This window comes from Rutilus rutilus, assembly GCF_951802725.1.
Source record: "Rutilus rutilus genome assembly, chromosome: 1".
Taxonomy (NCBI): Eukaryota; Metazoa; Chordata; class Actinopteri; order Cypriniformes; family Leuciscidae; genus Rutilus; species Rutilus rutilus.
The window spans coordinates 30,594,005-30,610,996 of record NC_140209.1 but is presented as its reverse complement, the minus strand read 5'-3'; the positions used below and the strand labels follow the sequence as shown (position 1 = coordinate 30,610,996).

Genomic DNA, 16,992 nt, shown 5'->3' with positions numbered 1-16,992 from the left:
AAAATGTTGAATAAAGTTACAAACTACAATATATATATATATACGTAACATATATATAAAAAATTGTGTGGTCATAATCTTGTTTCGTTTTCTGACTAGGCTACAAAGAGCTCTAATTCTATTCCTACTATCGCCCTCTACTGGAGTAAAGAACAGCTTCATGTCTCATAGGACTCTGCTGCTCTCTAGTGTTATAAAGTTGTGATACCGCAAAATGACTGACAGCTCGATGCATGACGTGGTGTACAGAAAGGTGGTGTACAGAAAGATATTCAGGAAAACATTCCATAATCATTGTTTTGGAAAAAATATATCTACTTTTTGGTGTCATTGATTATCCTAAAGATGATGATAATACATTTGAATTATTTTTATTGTAGGTCATTTTTATATAGGCCCACATAAAACTGGTGGTGATTAAATGATTGGAATCGGGGGTACAACATATCTGAGAATAATTTATTTTCATTTTTATTTAATTGTGTATCTTTAAATGTTTTTTATGTTATTGTTCCCTCTGTTTATACATAGTCTTATTTGTTTGTTCGTTTGTTTGTTTTTTATCTTTTCACTTTGCAATTTTAAAATGGTAAATCCATAAAATCAGCATACGCGAGTAAACAATTGAGTTCTCTTTCCCATCTTCTTGAGCAAATACACACAGAGTTATGTCAAACTGGACAGTCTGAAGTAAACATAAACAGTTAAGAAAATATTGAATGTGTGTTAATATAACGAATCTGTGCTGTGCATTAGATCTTAAAGTGACAGCAGCCTCATTAAGGCCTACGTTTCCAATACGTTTAAATAAAATAAATAAATAAATAAATAAATAAATAAATAATTAAATAAATAAATAAATAAATAAATAAGAGAGAATAACTCAATGCTCTTAATTAGCTTTAATAGGTATCTGTGTATTTTTAGCCTACTTCCCACAGTTTTCACAAGCACTGTAAAGCACTGTTTGTTTAATTTGTATCTTTGTTCTCTGTTATTTATGTGATGTTGCTTGCAATGTGTTTACTCTTTATTATTGTATTATTGACTGTTTACTTGTTTTTATTGTTTGAACTTTATATTAGTTAGGCTAGTATTCGTTTTTGCTGTTATCGTGAATTGGAACGGAGATTTGTGAATCTAAAATGTTGGTGTCATATGTTCAAAAACATTCAACAAATGTTCTGGTAGGGCAAGTAATTAAATATCTGAACAATTTTCACTCAAAAATTGCTAGTAAATATTTCGAATAATTACAAAGAAACAGCAATTATATATTGTTTGGTGCGTCGTGCCACATGCACGTCCTTCACCCCACCGCTAGATGGCGCTGCGAACTTCTGTCCCATTCACACTGATCTCCTGCCATTTAACCTGCGGTGAGCTCCGAGGAGGAGTCGACTCGAGAGAGATGTGTGTATTCTCACATCACATAACACACACACACACACACACACACCCCCACCACTTCTGCCAATCGAGCCGAATACTGATCCATATTCCCTGCCAGCTCGAGTCCGAAACCTCTCCTCATCAATGCATCACCTTCATGCTCAGTGAGCTGGAGACCAGAAGGAAAGCTCTTCACAGGGAGTCTGAGACCTCGAAACAGGTGTTTGTGTGGCCACAAGGCCCAGAGGAGGACAGCAAACAAGACGAAACACTTCATCATGTCCAGTGGGAAAAATGCACCTGGCACTGAAAAGTGAGTTTGTTTCTGTTACTTTAAAACTAAAGAAACGCATCATCAATGCTGTACATGTCAAGTTTCTACTAAGCTAAACTGAAACCGTTGCTGCTGCTTTGTGGTTCCTGAAGTCACTAAATGGCTGATTCAGTGTGTCTGTGTTTAGGTTTGGCAGTTTTTTTTTTGTTTTTTTTCTTCATGCCAAATTTTCACATCTCTTCCTTCCTTGTTTTGCAATAGAGTTTGAGCTCAGCTCATGTTCTCAGTGTGAGAATGAAATGCTGTCCCTGTAAAGAATGCTTTTGAAAGGTTTCCATAGGCAAGTCTAGATGTTTTACACGCAAGAATGGTAAAGTTTCTCACAGTTCAGTGTGGCTTGTTCATGTTCTTATCCAAAGGCGCTGGCTGTCCAAGCCCTTCATGTGTACTCAGAGCAAACACCAGACACCTTGACTGAGTGACACAGTGTGTGAGCCATATTCTGCGGTGCATGTGTGTGTTTGTACATGAGTCATTGCAGCTGAGAGAGTTAAAGGTTAGAGATACCTTTAAATGACTTGTGAAGTCATGCAATTGCTTTACACCAGTTGTTTTTGCAGGATTTAAGCAAATGTATGCTGATTGGTTTATACATTTCATATGCAAAAAAGGTGTTGGAGACCCATATTTCTCACAAGTGCATTTCCATGAATGTATATCTGCTTTTTAATTTAAATGAGCCTCTAAAAACAGGATCATCCAGTTGACATTAATTAGTCCTGTTAAATATATCTTCAATGGTCAGGCGCTGAAGAACTCTGCATAGCGTTCATAATTGATAAAGGGCGCTGATGACACGTCTGAGTTGTGTCTTAGTATTTATTAAATGTCATTTCACCAAGTGGGTTTACGTGACTTTGGGAGATTTGGAGCAAAATTGTCCGCTGGCAGAAGTTAGATTAATGTGACCGTTTTATTTCTGGGAAATTTCAGGGCCTTCACCATCTGCAAAATGATTCACAAAAATGTGTATACTGTATCTACAGGTTTTTTATTTTTTTATTTTTATTTTTTTTTTGAAAGAAGTCTCTACTGCTCACCAAGGCTGAATTTATTTTATATTAATATATTATTCCTGTGATCAAAGCTGTATTTTCAGCATCATTACTCCAGTCTTCAGTGTCACATGATCCTTCAGAAATCATTCTAATATGATGATTTATTATCAATGTTGGAAATAGTTGTGCTGCTTCATATTTTTTAAAACCTGTGATACTTTTTTCAGGATTCATTGATGAATAAAACGTTAAAAAGAACAGCATTTATTCAAAATAGAAATCTTTTCTAACAATATAAATCTTTACTGTCACTTTTTTAAACCAATTTAACACATCCTTGCTAAATATAAGTATTAATTTCTTTAAAAAAATGACTGACCCCAAACTTTTGAACGGTAGTGTATTATGTTACTAAAGATTTCTATTTAAAAAAAAATGATTAACTTATGCTTATCTTTTAAAACTTTTTATTCATCAAAGAATCCTGAAAAAAAAAAAAAAAAAAAAAATTAAGTAAATATCCCAAAAATATTAAGCAGGACAACTGTTTCCGTCATATCAGAATGATTTCTGAAGGATCATGTGACACTGAAGACTGGAGTAATGATGCTGAATATTCACAGGAATAAATTATATTTTAAAATATATTCAAATAGAAAACAATATTATTTTAAATTGTAATAATATTTCCCAATATTATTATTATTATTTTTCTTTTATTTTTTTTTTATCACTTTCAAAAACATTAAAAATAGTAATATTTCCAAACTTTTGACTGGTACTGTTTTTTTTTGTTTTTTTTTATTCATTTTAATAGTAAATAGATAATTGCCCCACACAAAAAATTTTAAATCAGTTTCTGGGAAAATTATCGATTGACAAAGCTTTAAAATAAAAAAACAATTACATACAAATAGAAATAAATAATTTATATAAAAATGTATATATAGTGTAATTGTTTATTTATTTTAAAGCATTGTTAATATATAGAAATAGTTTCTAGGAAAATTATCAATTGACAGATCCTTAAAAATGAATAAATAAATTCAGACATTGTGTGAATGTCTCTTTGCTATCATTATATTATATAACATCATAAATTATATTGGTCATTGGACAGTATGTACATTAGATAATGGTTTTAAAATCCATATAAACTACTAATCTGTGGTCATTAGAATTAGCTTATTAGAAAAGCAAATTAAGTCTATGTCATGTACTCATTGTGTGTGTGTGTGTGTGTGTGTGTGTGTGTGTGTGTGTGTGTGTGTGTCATCAGCTCCAGACAGTTTTCCCTACAGGCCTGTCTTGATGAATGCATGGAGGCCTTGGATCTGTTCCTCAACAACCACTTTAATGAGAGTTTGGAGAAACTACGGCCACGGTGAGAGAAGTCTTATTGTCTTTCTCTCCCTCCATTTCTCCACCCCTCCAGTATCTGTATATTGAGCAGGCGAGGTGTTTAGTAAAGGTGTGGTATCTACCAAGCCCATGTTGCAATGGGTTTTTCTTGTCAGATGGACCAGCAAATTTAGCCATTTGCTGCATTAAATGTGCTCCCCTGTGTACTTGTTTAAGTGTAGATGTCATCTCAAGATAGCATGCTTTATTCCAGTTGTAATAGAGAATTGCGTCAGGCTCCCTCCCTTCTCCAGGATGTTTACCTAAAGATCACACACCCTCACTCCTGACAATAGTCCCGCACACAGAGCGCTCTCGTTCTCATTAATGTATAGCCGAAAGACGCTGGGAAGGAAACCACATGCTTAAAGGGATAGTTCACCCAAAAATGAAAAGTCGTAATTTACTCGCCCTCAAGTTGTCCCAAACCTGTATACATTTCTTTCACTGTAAAACATTTCACATTTCTTTCACTGTAAAAAGTGATCAGTTGACTTAACTTAAAAAATTTGAGGAAACCCGTTGCCTTAAATTAAGTAAATAAACTTCATGCTTAATAATTTTTTTTTTTTAAAGTAACGTGGAATTGTCAAGTTCACATTACTTAATTTTTCTGTTAAGCATTAAGTTTATTAACTTAATAATTTTAAGGCAACGGTTTTACTTTAAAAAAAAATGTACGTAAGTGAGCTGAACACTTAACAGTTTTGTTCTGCTGAGCACAAGGCCGCTTTTGGGCCACCATTGACTTCCATAGGAGGACTTTACTGTGGAAGTCAATGGGGTCCATCAAATGTCTGGTTAACAACATTCTTCAAAATATCTTTTAAACGATGTAAATGATGACAGAATTATCATTTTTGGGTGAACTATCCCTTTAAGTGGCTCCAACCATCCTTTTTTTTATAATGCAGGTCCTACATGGTTTCAGGCTATAAAAACATTTTTTATTAGTATGCTAGGACAGTTTCTGGCTGGTCTGTGTTTTAAAGATCTATATTTTTATTTGGATTGCTAAAATGCTTTCTCCATGCGAGACGTCATGTGAAATCGAGTTTATGTAGCTGGTTTTGTTCACATTCTTGCATGGAGAAAGTATAAGGCATTATCCTTCTCAGGTTGTGAAGTGTGATCTCACATTGCGAGTGTAAAAGCATGTGTTGTGTTGTATTCCAGGTCTAAAGAGAGCATGTATCACGCTCTGATCTATGCCACGGTATTAGAGATGCAGGCCATGATGACCTTCCAACACGACGACATAGTGCATGCTGGGAACACCATGAAGAGAGCTCAGGAGGTGTGCCAGAGGTAGAAGGAGAGCCAAAACAATGCATTCGTTCCTGTCATGGAGAGACTTTTCCTCTGACCTTATAACTTTTAGGCAAATGGGGTTATTTCCATGCCAGCTGACCCAGTTCTGCAGCGTTTACATTTGCTTGTATTTGCATAGAGATATAACGGTGTGGCTTTAAATGACAGGCAGCTGGTCATGTCTAATGAGGACTTTTATTGGCCTTGAATAACATAGATTAAATGGAGTAGAAGAGATGCACAGGCCTATGTTTCCTTACACACACACACACACACACACACACACACACACACACACACACACACACACACACACACACCATGTTACCATGCAGCATTAATCCAGATGAGCGATGTGGGTGTAGCAATGGTCACACATCAGCTCACTTTCGGTTTGCTTAAAAAGGAGTGCGTCACAAAGGAAGATCCGTCTGTGATTTCCTCCATACAGGCTCTTGGGAGAGTGATGTTAGTTTGTGCTGAAGTATATACTTATGTTCGTTGCTCAGATTAAAATTCTAAGAGAACCTCCTAAAAGAACTTCATTTTAAAATAAGTGTAAATGCATAACTCAGTTTACAAATTGACAAATATATAGACATATTTCAAATTATACAACTAATATTAAATGTTTAGTTAAAGATGAATATCCAATGTTCAGTAACATGTTTTAAGTCAGTTGGCAAATTAATTGAGCAATTAGCATATACAATTTTATTTCATATGCTAAAATCATTGGAAATTTATGGAAGCTAGTTTCTGCCACAGAGTAAAACAATTTAAAAGATAATTGCGAATATTATTATTATTTTTCTCCACAATTCTGACTTTTTTTTTTCCTCGGATTTGCAAAGTATAAACTAGCAATTGCGGGGGGAAAAGTTAGAATTGTGAGGAAAAAGTCAGAATTGCGAGGTATAAATTCTCATTTGCGAGAAATACAGTCGATATGAAGTCGCCATTCTGAATTTGTTTCTCGCAATTGCGAGTTTATATCTCACAATTCAGACTTTTTTTTCTCGTAATTCTGACTTTTTTTTCTCACAATTGAGTGTCATGCAGTCAGAACTGAGAGTTATAAACTCATTATTCTGAGAAAAACACTAAATTGCAGGTTTATATCACGCAATTCTGACTTTATAACTCGCAATTCTGAGAAAAAAAAGTCAGGATTGTGAGATGAAAAGTTGTAATTACCTTTTTTTTTCTTTTTTTTTCTCAGTGGCGTAAACATGCGTCCATAAAAAATTACTATTTATTTAGTTATAAAAATGTATTTGATAAAAAAAATCAATATCTATTTACATTTTTAAATATTTGTGCTTATTTGTCAATTTGAAAAGCTACAATACTAGCTTTTGTAATGCTTTTTAAAGAAGTAAAAACTGTACTATTGTGAAATATTACAATAAAAAAAAAACGGTTTACTATTTTAATATTTTTAAAATGTAATTTAGTCTTCAGTGTCACATGATTCTTCGGAAATCATTCTAATATGCTGATTTGCTGCTCAAGAAATAATGTTATGATTATCAGTGTTGAAAACAGTTGTGCTGCTTCATATTTTGGTGGAAACTGTGATAAATTTTTTTTCTTTGAGAAATAGAAAGTTCATAAGAACAGCATTTATTTGAAATTGAAATAACATTATCAATTTCTTTTACTGTCACTTTTGATCAATTTAATGTATCCTTGCTGAATGAAAGAATTAACTTCTTTAAAAAAAACCTTTTAAATGGTAGTGCATGTATTTACATGTTTGTTTTTGAATTAATAATTTCCCCCTCATCTTCCACAAGTAAGTGCTTTTGGCTGATGTTAGTCAGGTCAAGTGTGGTTGTAAAAAAGTATGTTAGACATTATCATTGTGTGTTTGTTCACATATATCTTGACTTCTTGCTGTTCTCTCTCAGGTTCCGTAGGAAGTCTGGCAGTCTGAGTCGTCGAGGAGCGAATGATGATGATCTCACAGAAGGTGCCTCTTTCTCTTCCCAGAAATATCCATCTCGCATGATTATTACAGGAGAAATGAGACTCAAGCAAACCTATTATGTGGCACAGCATTCATTTTGAAGAATTTTAGGCTAGTGTTAAACTGACAGTTAACATTTTATATAAGGTGAAATTTAATGACCATTTTAAGATGAAATATTTCACAAACAAGCTCGGAATAATTTTAATTTGTTGTTTTATAGAGCATCTCCATGCTGAAGTGTGTTACGCCGAGTGTTTACTACACAGAGCCGCTCTCACCTTCTTACAGGTTTGACACATTTCAAGACAGAGCTCTTTAACACAATCTCTCACACACAGACAATCTCAGGTGTTTTGTTTAAACTATGTGTGAGACGCCTGTATCGTAATTGAACCCCTAGTTAGGGCCACTTTTCACTCCATCTTACTCCACACTTTTTGAAGAAAAGTTTCTATATAGATATTTAAAGGGTTCTTGCAGGCTCCTCATATATAGAACATTTTAGGGGTTCCATGATCATGGTAGCATTTTATGCATTTAGTTTTAATTTAATTTATTTTTAATCAAAATTGTATTTTATGAATTAAACATGCTCTAATGTCCCGACAACCTCTGTAGTCACATTTAGACACTTTTTCAAGACGCATAACAGCTTTAAAAAATCACGAGTGGCGTATTTCTGGTGTGTTTTATGTTGTAGAATAAAACCTAAATATCTTGAGCTTGTGTTCACCACAGACCTTATTTCAGGCGTTTAACCAAAGTCCCATTAAAAAAAAAAAAACATTGACTTGGGGACGATGGAACCAGATTTGCTACAATGCTAACTCGTTTCTGGGGTTTGGCCTACAGAAATACATAATCTCTGCACCACTCTATCATGCAATCATTTAAAACATTTAATCTAATATAGATACTTTTTGGCAGAAAGGGTTCCTTTAAACTGATTCTAGAACCGTGTGGTCATACATCAACCCAATTGAACCTTTTTGAAAGAGTGCAGAGCTCAAATTTGCACCTGATCTCTCATTCTCTCTCTGTTTGTTGACAGGATGAGAATATGGTGGGTTTTATTAAAGGAGGAATCAAAGTACGGAACAGTTACCTCATATACAAGTAAGTCTTGAGCAAGTAAGTGAAAGAAATCTTGTGCCATTGAGACACATGCACCTTTTAAAGGGATAGTTCACCCAAAAAAATGTAAATTCTGTCATCATTTACTCACCCTCAAGTTGTATTATTACAAGTATAAATTTCTTTCTTCTGCTGGACACAAATGAAGATATTTTGAAGAATGTTTGTAACCAAACAGTTTTGGGCACCATTGACTTCCATAGTATTTTTTTTCCTACTATGGAAGTCAATGGCTACCAACATTCTTCAAAATTTCTTCCTTTGTGTTCAACAGAACAAAGAAATTCATACAGGTTTGGAACAACTTGAGGGTGAGTAAATGACAATTTTCATTTTTGTGTGTACCATCCCTTTAAACCAATTGAAACAACCTATCGTTGATTCCCATTCATGCACCAACATCATGCTCTTGAATTGAATTATTCAGCGAATCTGTATGACTTCATGATTTTCATGCAGGGAGCTGCACGCCTTCGTCCAGTCAGATACAACTTTCAAAGGACCAAACCAAAAGCACTTAGAGGGCGGAGTCGCTTTTGGGATCGGGGCTTTCAACTTGGTATGTTTGTGTGTGATATTACGTCTCTGTTCCTATGAATAAACTCCAGACTGTCAATTGTGTTCCTGTTCTTCACTCTCACACAGACTCTTTCACTGTTTCCTGCCCGGATACTCAAGCTGCTAGAGTTTGCAGGCTTCTCTGGAGATAAGGTTTTGAAATTTTACTTCAGATGTCTCGGATTTGAATTTAAGTAAAAAATGACACTCTTATATTCTTCATGTGTTAATTCTTTTCTTAATGGTCTTAATTTGTGTGTAGGAATTTGGCATCTCTCAGCTGTACACCGGCGCCACCTCTCACACCCTGCGCTCTATGCTGTGCGCCCTCCTCCTGCTCTGTTTCTACACCTTCCTTTCCTTTATTTTAGGTAATATGTATTTGTGATGAATTATGCATTTGATACCCACATAAATCAGAAATTTTTCTTTAGTCAATTGTGCAACTTTAAGGGATAATTTATAATTACTATTTGGGATAGTACATTTCAATAATTTAGTATACAATTGGGTAGATGGGTGGATATAATAAAATTTAAATAATAAAATATTTAGATGTATATTCAAATTTTATTTATATATATATATATATATATATATGTATATATAAATATAAATATAAATACAAATGACAGTAAATACATTTGTAATGTTACAAAATAATTGTAATAATTGCTGTTTTTCTGAACTTTCTATTCATCAAAGATTCCTGAAACAAAATGTATCATAGTTTCCACAAAAATATGAAGCAGTTTTCAACATTGATAATAATCAGAAATGTTTCTTGAGCATCAAATCATCATATTAGAATGATTTCTGAAGGATCATGCGACACTGAAGACTGGAGTAATGATGCTGAAAATGTTTAAATATATTCAGATATAATTTTTTTTTGAAATCATAATATTATTTCTCAATATTACTGTTTTTACTGTAATTTTGCTCATATTAATGCAGCCTTGGTAAACATGAGACGTCTTTAAAAAAAACATAAAAAAATCTTAATGACCCCAAACTTTTGAACGTTAGTGTATATACTGAAATTATAGAATTCTTTGATATTTTTATTGTTATTAATAGAGTGATATTTTGCGTAGGGACTGGCGAGGGGGAGGTGGAGGAGGCAGAGAGACTACTGAAGCCGTTTCGCCTGCGATACCCACGGGTATGTTTCTGCTTCACATGCTCATATGTTCATGTGAATGATTTGGTTTAATTCTAATAAGTTGCTTTAAAGACCCTCTAAAATGAAAATTGGACTTTTGTGGTATTTAGTTCATGTCACTCACTACTAAACTACACTACACTCGCTGACAAATTCACACTTGACAGATATGAACATTTGAACATTTGCAGTCTTTCTCTTCTAGAAAAACATCCCAAAATGATTGATCGACTCATTTTTATTCAGGGGAATACAGATGTTTGTCCAATTAAATGTCCACATTAACAGCTGTAGCCAAGTTGCTATACTAACCCAAACTGGAAAGAAACCCATGCTGGCCGAGCCTTAACGTGGGCTCTTTTTATTGAAGCTCATTTTCTGATTATCTCTCCAGGGAGCGATTTTCCTTTTCTTTGCAGGTCGGGCAGAAGAAATAAAGGGCAACATTGATGAGGTAAGAAACAAGAGGGGAACATTTACCAGAATTCATAAATGGTGAATTCTGAAACATTAGTAGTTTCATGTCTGACCACATAGCATTTTATTCTCTATTTTGATGATTTTAAAGATGACCTATTATGTTTATTTTTTACATGTTCAATTTTTTTGAATGTGTAATGTTGCTGTTTAAACATGAAAAGCGTCTGCAAAGTTACAAAGCACAAAGTCACTCCAGAGGGAGTTAATCTCTATATCAGTAACACGGTTTCTGAACTCTCTGAAACGCCTCTATTGTAATCTTTGAGTTTCTTTCAGTGTCACAACATTCCTCATTTAAATAATTCCCGCTCAAGGCATACGTAAAATTAAGGGACGAGGCCTGGTTGTTTTGCGTTAGTAGTGTGTTAAAACTCATGGTTATGGTAAGGGGCGGGACAAAATAGTTGACCAATCACAACACACTGATCCAGCCGACCAATCAGAGCACACTGAGCTTCTCAGAAGGAGGAGCTTCATAGAGACAGGCGCTAAACAGAGCATTACTGACAGACTGAGAAGAGAGGTGCTGCAATAATGGAAAATATGTGAAAAATGTGTTTTTGAACAAGGATGTAAGCCTAATCTAGTAGACCACAAAAACAAAATTAAGACTTTGAAGAGGCCATAACATAGCCTTTTTTAAAGACTACAGAGTGGTTGGAATACAATTGATCTATGGTTTAAAAAACAAGGGTCAGAGAGAGGTGGGCATGCAAAACTAATGTTTTGTAAGAAATTTTGACTAACCTTATTGTACCCCTGCTTATCCAGGCGGTGGCGCTGTTTGAGGATGGCTGTAAGGCCCAGCAGGTCTGGAAACAGTTTCATCACATGTGCTACTGGGAGTTGATGTGGTGTTTCACTTTTAAGAGGCACTGGAAGATGGCGTACTTCTACGCAGACCTGCTCAGCCAGGAGAGCCGCTGGTCTAAGGTGAGAACTAAGAGTGTAACTAACTAGTCTGCATTTTATATGGAAATAACACTTCAAATAGAGCTGCACATTTGGGGTGGAAAGTCTTAATTGCGATTTTTCAGATTATATGTTAATATGGCTATGATAATAATAATAATAATTATTAACTATTAATTATTAATTATTATTATTATTATTATTATTATTATTACTACTATATAAAAAGTACTAAATAAAAACAAAATAACAAATATTACTTTTGTAATATTTCACCGTAAAATAAAGACAATGGAGAATTTAAGAAAAATTATAAAAAAAATTTACATTACAACTGTCAAATTACAACACAAATTTTTATGGCTGCCTTAATTTCTTTATTTTAAAATGTTAAACATATCAAACTTATATTTTGATAGAAAACTGCTGGGCAGGGCTTGATTTTATTCATGTGGAATTGATTGGATGGTTGTGGTTTGCTATTGGTGGATCTCATGTGAGTGACAGGTGGCCCCGCCCTCACACCAGTGAACACAGAAACACAGTGCCGTGCTTCACTCTGAAACACGCATGGCATTTATTTCATTAAATTGCTGCCTTTGCGATTTAATAATAGCAGTGAGCCATATTGCGATTTTGAGTTTATTACAATTAAGCGTTCAATTGTAATTTTCAAATTATTAAGATGACAAAATATTCATTTAGCAAATTATCACATTTGATTCAAAGCGTTCACATAGATTATGTTCTGGTTGTGTTTCATGATTAAGGCCCAATGAGAATGATTTAATCACCTGAAATATAATGTTTTAGTGTAAATCTAGAATTTAATTTAATTTACATTACATTTTTGGTTGTCTGAGAAACACCCATGTCATGATTGTATAAGTGTGATCTGTATAGACATTTCTGTGTCACATGTTTAAAATGGCCTCCACCCAGAATGTAAATGAATTGATATTATTGATAGTGGGAAAAAGCGTGTTTAAATTGTTTCATACAAACTAGAAAGCAAATGCATTTTGCTCTCCATGTTTTCCCATATACATACATACATGCATACATAGGCATCTATTTCCATATATATATATGTATGTGTATATGTATGTATATATTTATTTATTTATTTATTTATTTATTAGTACACACACAACTCAAGACAGGAAACATACCAACCTCGTAAGACACATATATTACTTACAAAAAAGTATTTTATTTGAAATGGAATTAAATCTTGAATTTAGCAAAGCAAACAGCACTAAAATAGTAAATATTTTTTACATGGAGGAGCAGAAATTTTCTATCTTTCTTCTTAGTTTTTCTACTTTCTACTTAGAGTCTCACAAAACTATGAAGAAATGAAGTTAAGGATGGTTTACATTTCTTCCATTTACATGAGTGTGAATACTTGTACTCACTGAAATCTCCATATTCACTAAGTCAGAAAACTCAAAATATTCTTTAAAAAGCATATATTTTAAAACAAAGTGCAAAATAACACGTTTCTCAACGAGTGTCGTAATGTTCTCAGCGGTTGGTGAGCCAACAGTAGCGTTAGCCAACAATTCTGGTCTACATGCAGACAGGCTTCCTCTTCAGAAACATGAAGTAAAACCGTACAGGTGTAAAGCCTTGGGATTTTACTCTATTTTTCTAAATAATTAAAGTTATGCTACATTTGTTATATCGCAGCGATTAGACAAACTGCCATGTGTAAGCTGTGTAAATTGGCTTTGTGGGCCGATGTCTTCGCCAGGTTTTTGTTTGGACTGGTTGGTTCTCTGGCTGGTTGTGATTACGTACAGTGTGTTTCCAGTGTACAGAAGGATTATTATGCTTGTCTCTCTCCTTCTCTCTCAGGCCATGTACGTGTACATGAAGGCGGCTTATCTCAGCATGCTTCCAGACTCAGAGTCCCGGCCGTTCGGGGATAATGAGGTGGATCTCTTTAGGTAAACACACATGCGATTGCATTGCCAAGACACTAGCAGATGAGGCTTTCATGAAAAAATAAAGTCTTTCTGTATGTGGGTTTATTGAATCTGTGTTAATTTGGTACAGTATGATATGTATCAAAACAGACATTAGTCTTTTTTAACTTCCTGTTCACTTCCAATCTCTCTCAGACAGGTACCATCATACAAACAGAAGATAGCCGGTAAATCTCCGCCCACAGAGAAGTTTGCCATTCGGAAAGCAAGACGGTACAAAGCCAGCAATCCTATCAGACTTCCTGTTCCTGTGCTTGTAAGAGTGACATTCAGTACACTTTCATTTTTCCCTTTGTTTTCTAAGACAATATTGATACTTGACTATTATGCTTCATATTTCAGGAGATGATGTACATGTGGAACGGCTTTTCCATGATCAGCAAACAGCCTGAGCTCACCGAGGGCATGATGGAGACGCTGTTAGAGGCGGAGCGCACCCTACAGGCGGCTCCGGGTAATGACGCACACATTCCCTCTGTGTGTTCAATGAGAAATTACATCAGTTGTAATCTTTGCAGTATCACTCTCTGCTATTACTCTTAGAAAATATGTCTAGATATAAAAGAAACCTTCCGATTCAGTTTTAACGCCTCATGTTTCAAATTAAGTAATTGCAGTCTGTGGATAAAAAAAAAGCAATAGATGATAGAAAAAGCAATTTATAGACAAATTAAAAAAAAATATGAATTCGAAATCATATATTTAAAAACATATGTTCCATCATTTCTATATAATCAATTGCTAAATATTGCATGGTCAATTGTTTTTAAAATCAAATGATTGATTTTATTACCCATTTATCCTCACGTTTAGATATTTCATAATAGATTCATTTTTTAATCAAAAAAACCCCAAAAGTACAATTCTAAAAGAGGCACAAGATGATTTACAAGATGAATGTATACATACAATATATACAATACATACAGTATACAATATTTTTTCTTAATTAAAATACCAGTAACTGCTAAAAATCATGTTATTTTACACCTTTTTCATCTTTAACGCAGAAGTACCAGAGAAAATATATTTTCCTTTTGAATATTGTTTTTGACAATAGCAGGCCTTAAAGGGAAAGTTCACCCAAAAATACAAATTCTGTCATCATTTACTCATCCTCATGTTGTTCTAAACCTGTATGAGTTTCTTTCTTCTGTTGAACACAAAGATATTTTGAGGAACGTTGGTAATCAAACAGTTGCTTTTTATACAGTAGTTCTATATTGTTAATATAACCTACCTATACACTCACTCTTTCTGTATGCGTAGAGAATGAGTACAGTGTGGACGACACGTGTTTAATCCTGCTTCTGAAAGGCCTGTGTCTGAAGAACCAAGGCCAGATGCAGGCCGCAGAGGACTGTTTCAGACAGGTTTACAGCAGGTCAGTGCTCCTGTACTAATGCAGTTTCCCTTCAGAAATGCTTGTTCTGTCCCAGGATGGAGTTTGAGATGTTTTTATGTCTTTAACAGTGAAAAGAAGCTGAAGTTTGATCATTACCTGGTTCCCAATGCTCTGCTGGAGACGAGTCTCTTGTGCATAGACACGGGGAGGAAAGAGCAAGCCGTCAAACTACTGCAGAAAGCCAAGTGAGTTCAGGCTAGGACAAAACCAATACAGTTCACACACTGAATACTCGTTTTTACTGGTTTGTTGTTGCTCCAGTCTGAAATGTCACATTATTATCGTCTCTCCTGTCAGGAATAACTACAAAGAGTACTCGATGGAGTCTCGTACGCAGTTCAGGGTCCATGCAGCCCTGATCAAGCTTAAGGCTGACACCAATGACCAAGATGAAATAACGTCTTTTTGAGGAAAGATGATCCTAAATCAACAGCGTCTCTTCTCTGATGACCAGGTCACTTTATGGGGAGAATATGAAAGATCAAAGACACAGTGTGGTTTTTATGCAGTGGCACTGTCTAGTGTTATTATAGGAGACACTTAAAAACCTCATTTGTACATTCTCCAGCTTATCCTTTGCCAAATTGATGTTTATTTTAGTTAGTAAATAGAAATAATTAATGGATATTTCAAATGTAAACTAGGGTTTAAGCTCCTTTTGTGTGAAATTGTACATCTTAGGGAGCATTAGATATAAAAAAATTATTTTTTTCAAGTCCTGTACAGGTTTAATAAGGGAAAATAGCTGGAAAACTGACGGTTTAAAAAAAATGTTTTGTCAAAAAGCCATTTTACACTAAGTTCTAATGATTAAACATGTTGATTATTGTAAGGCTGCGTGTGGGATTGAATATTATATTCATTTCTTGAATGAATCAAGAACTTTTATAATAATCAAATAGTTCCTCAGCATGCATCGTAAATACTCAGTTGTCAAATACTGTGCTAATTTTTTTTTGTCATGCAATATATTTTATTAGTAGTTAATGTTTATTATTAATGCTATTAAAATATTTTTGGAATTTATGCATATAGCGCAGGGGTGGGCAAACTTTTCGGCTCAAGGGCCACACTGGGTTTTAAAATTTGACAGAGGGCCGGCCCAGTAGCAGATTATGAAACACGATTTCATCTTTTTTTTTTGCGTGCATATGCTGCACACTGTAAACCCCTTGGTTAGGATTAGGGGTGCGGAGTGCGTGCCTATTACACGCCATTAAAGGGATAGTTCGCCCAAAAATGAAAATTCGGTCATCATTTACTGACCCTCAAGTTGTTTCAAACCTGTATGAATTTCTTTTTTCTGCGGAACACAAAAGAAAATATTTTGAAAAATGTCGGTAACCAAACAGTTGATGGACCCCATTGACTTCCATAGTAGGAAAAAAAAAATACTATGGAAGTCAAAACTATCCCTTTAAGTGCGTATCATATGCACGCGAAAACTGCGTTTCATAAGAACTACAAATACAATTCGTGGTATTCGCACTTTCATGACATCGGGCTGAGCAAACACATTTACGTTGTGGCAACGTCTGCGCGAAATTCAACAACTGAGAGACGACATTCTGACAATACATTTTTTATGCTAGATATCCCCCATTTAGCATGTTATGTTTTGAGGTTAATTTTTAATTAGTCAGATGTTCGATAATTATAGCCTATACTTTTTAAATATTGTTTATCCTTATTATTATTTAATGGGCCTAACCATAAATTAGAAACAAAACACCTAAGTGTACACTTAGAAGAGTAAAAATGACAGAAGGTTACGTTAATTCAACGTTATTAAAACTGCATGGCAATCAATTTGCACTTCCAAAAGTCATACATTTGTGGGGAAAAAAAACGAAATAAACGAATATACAAATTTATTTTAAGTATAATAAAATAAAACATAAAAAGCAAAGGCAGATCAGAACATTTAATGAACAAA

General features: G+C 34.4%; 1 protein-coding gene across 2 annotated transcripts; it reads left to right on the top strand.

The window, feature by feature from the left end:
• The first annotated feature begins 1,398 nt into the window (after positions 1-1,398).
• LOC311288545 (tetratricopeptide repeat protein 39A) lies at positions 1,399-16,086 on the top strand. 2 transcript variants are annotated; one of them, XM_084406004.1, is made up of 18 exons: positions 1,399-1,705; positions 4,004-4,108; positions 5,302-5,433; positions 7,350-7,411; positions 7,632-7,699; positions 8,463-8,527; positions 9,005-9,104; positions 9,191-9,256; positions 9,366-9,474; positions 10,201-10,268; positions 10,663-10,722; positions 11,520-11,681; positions 13,521-13,612; positions 13,787-13,907; positions 13,994-14,105; positions 14,921-15,035; positions 15,125-15,241; positions 15,354-16,086. In XM_084406004.1, the coding sequence occupies exons 1-18, from the start codon at positions 1,671-1,673 to the stop codon at positions 15,463-15,465; spliced, it is 1,701 nt and encodes a 566-aa protein (XP_084262130.1). In that variant the 5' UTR covers positions 1,399-1,670; the 3' UTR covers positions 15,466-16,086. The 2 variants fall into 2 exon arrangements, with proteins under 2 accessions (XP_084262130.1, XP_084262131.1); XM_084406005.1 differs by having other exon boundaries at positions 1,496-1,705; positions 9,366-9,477; positions 15,354-15,886.
• The last annotated feature ends 906 nt before the right edge of the window (positions 16,087-16,992 follow it).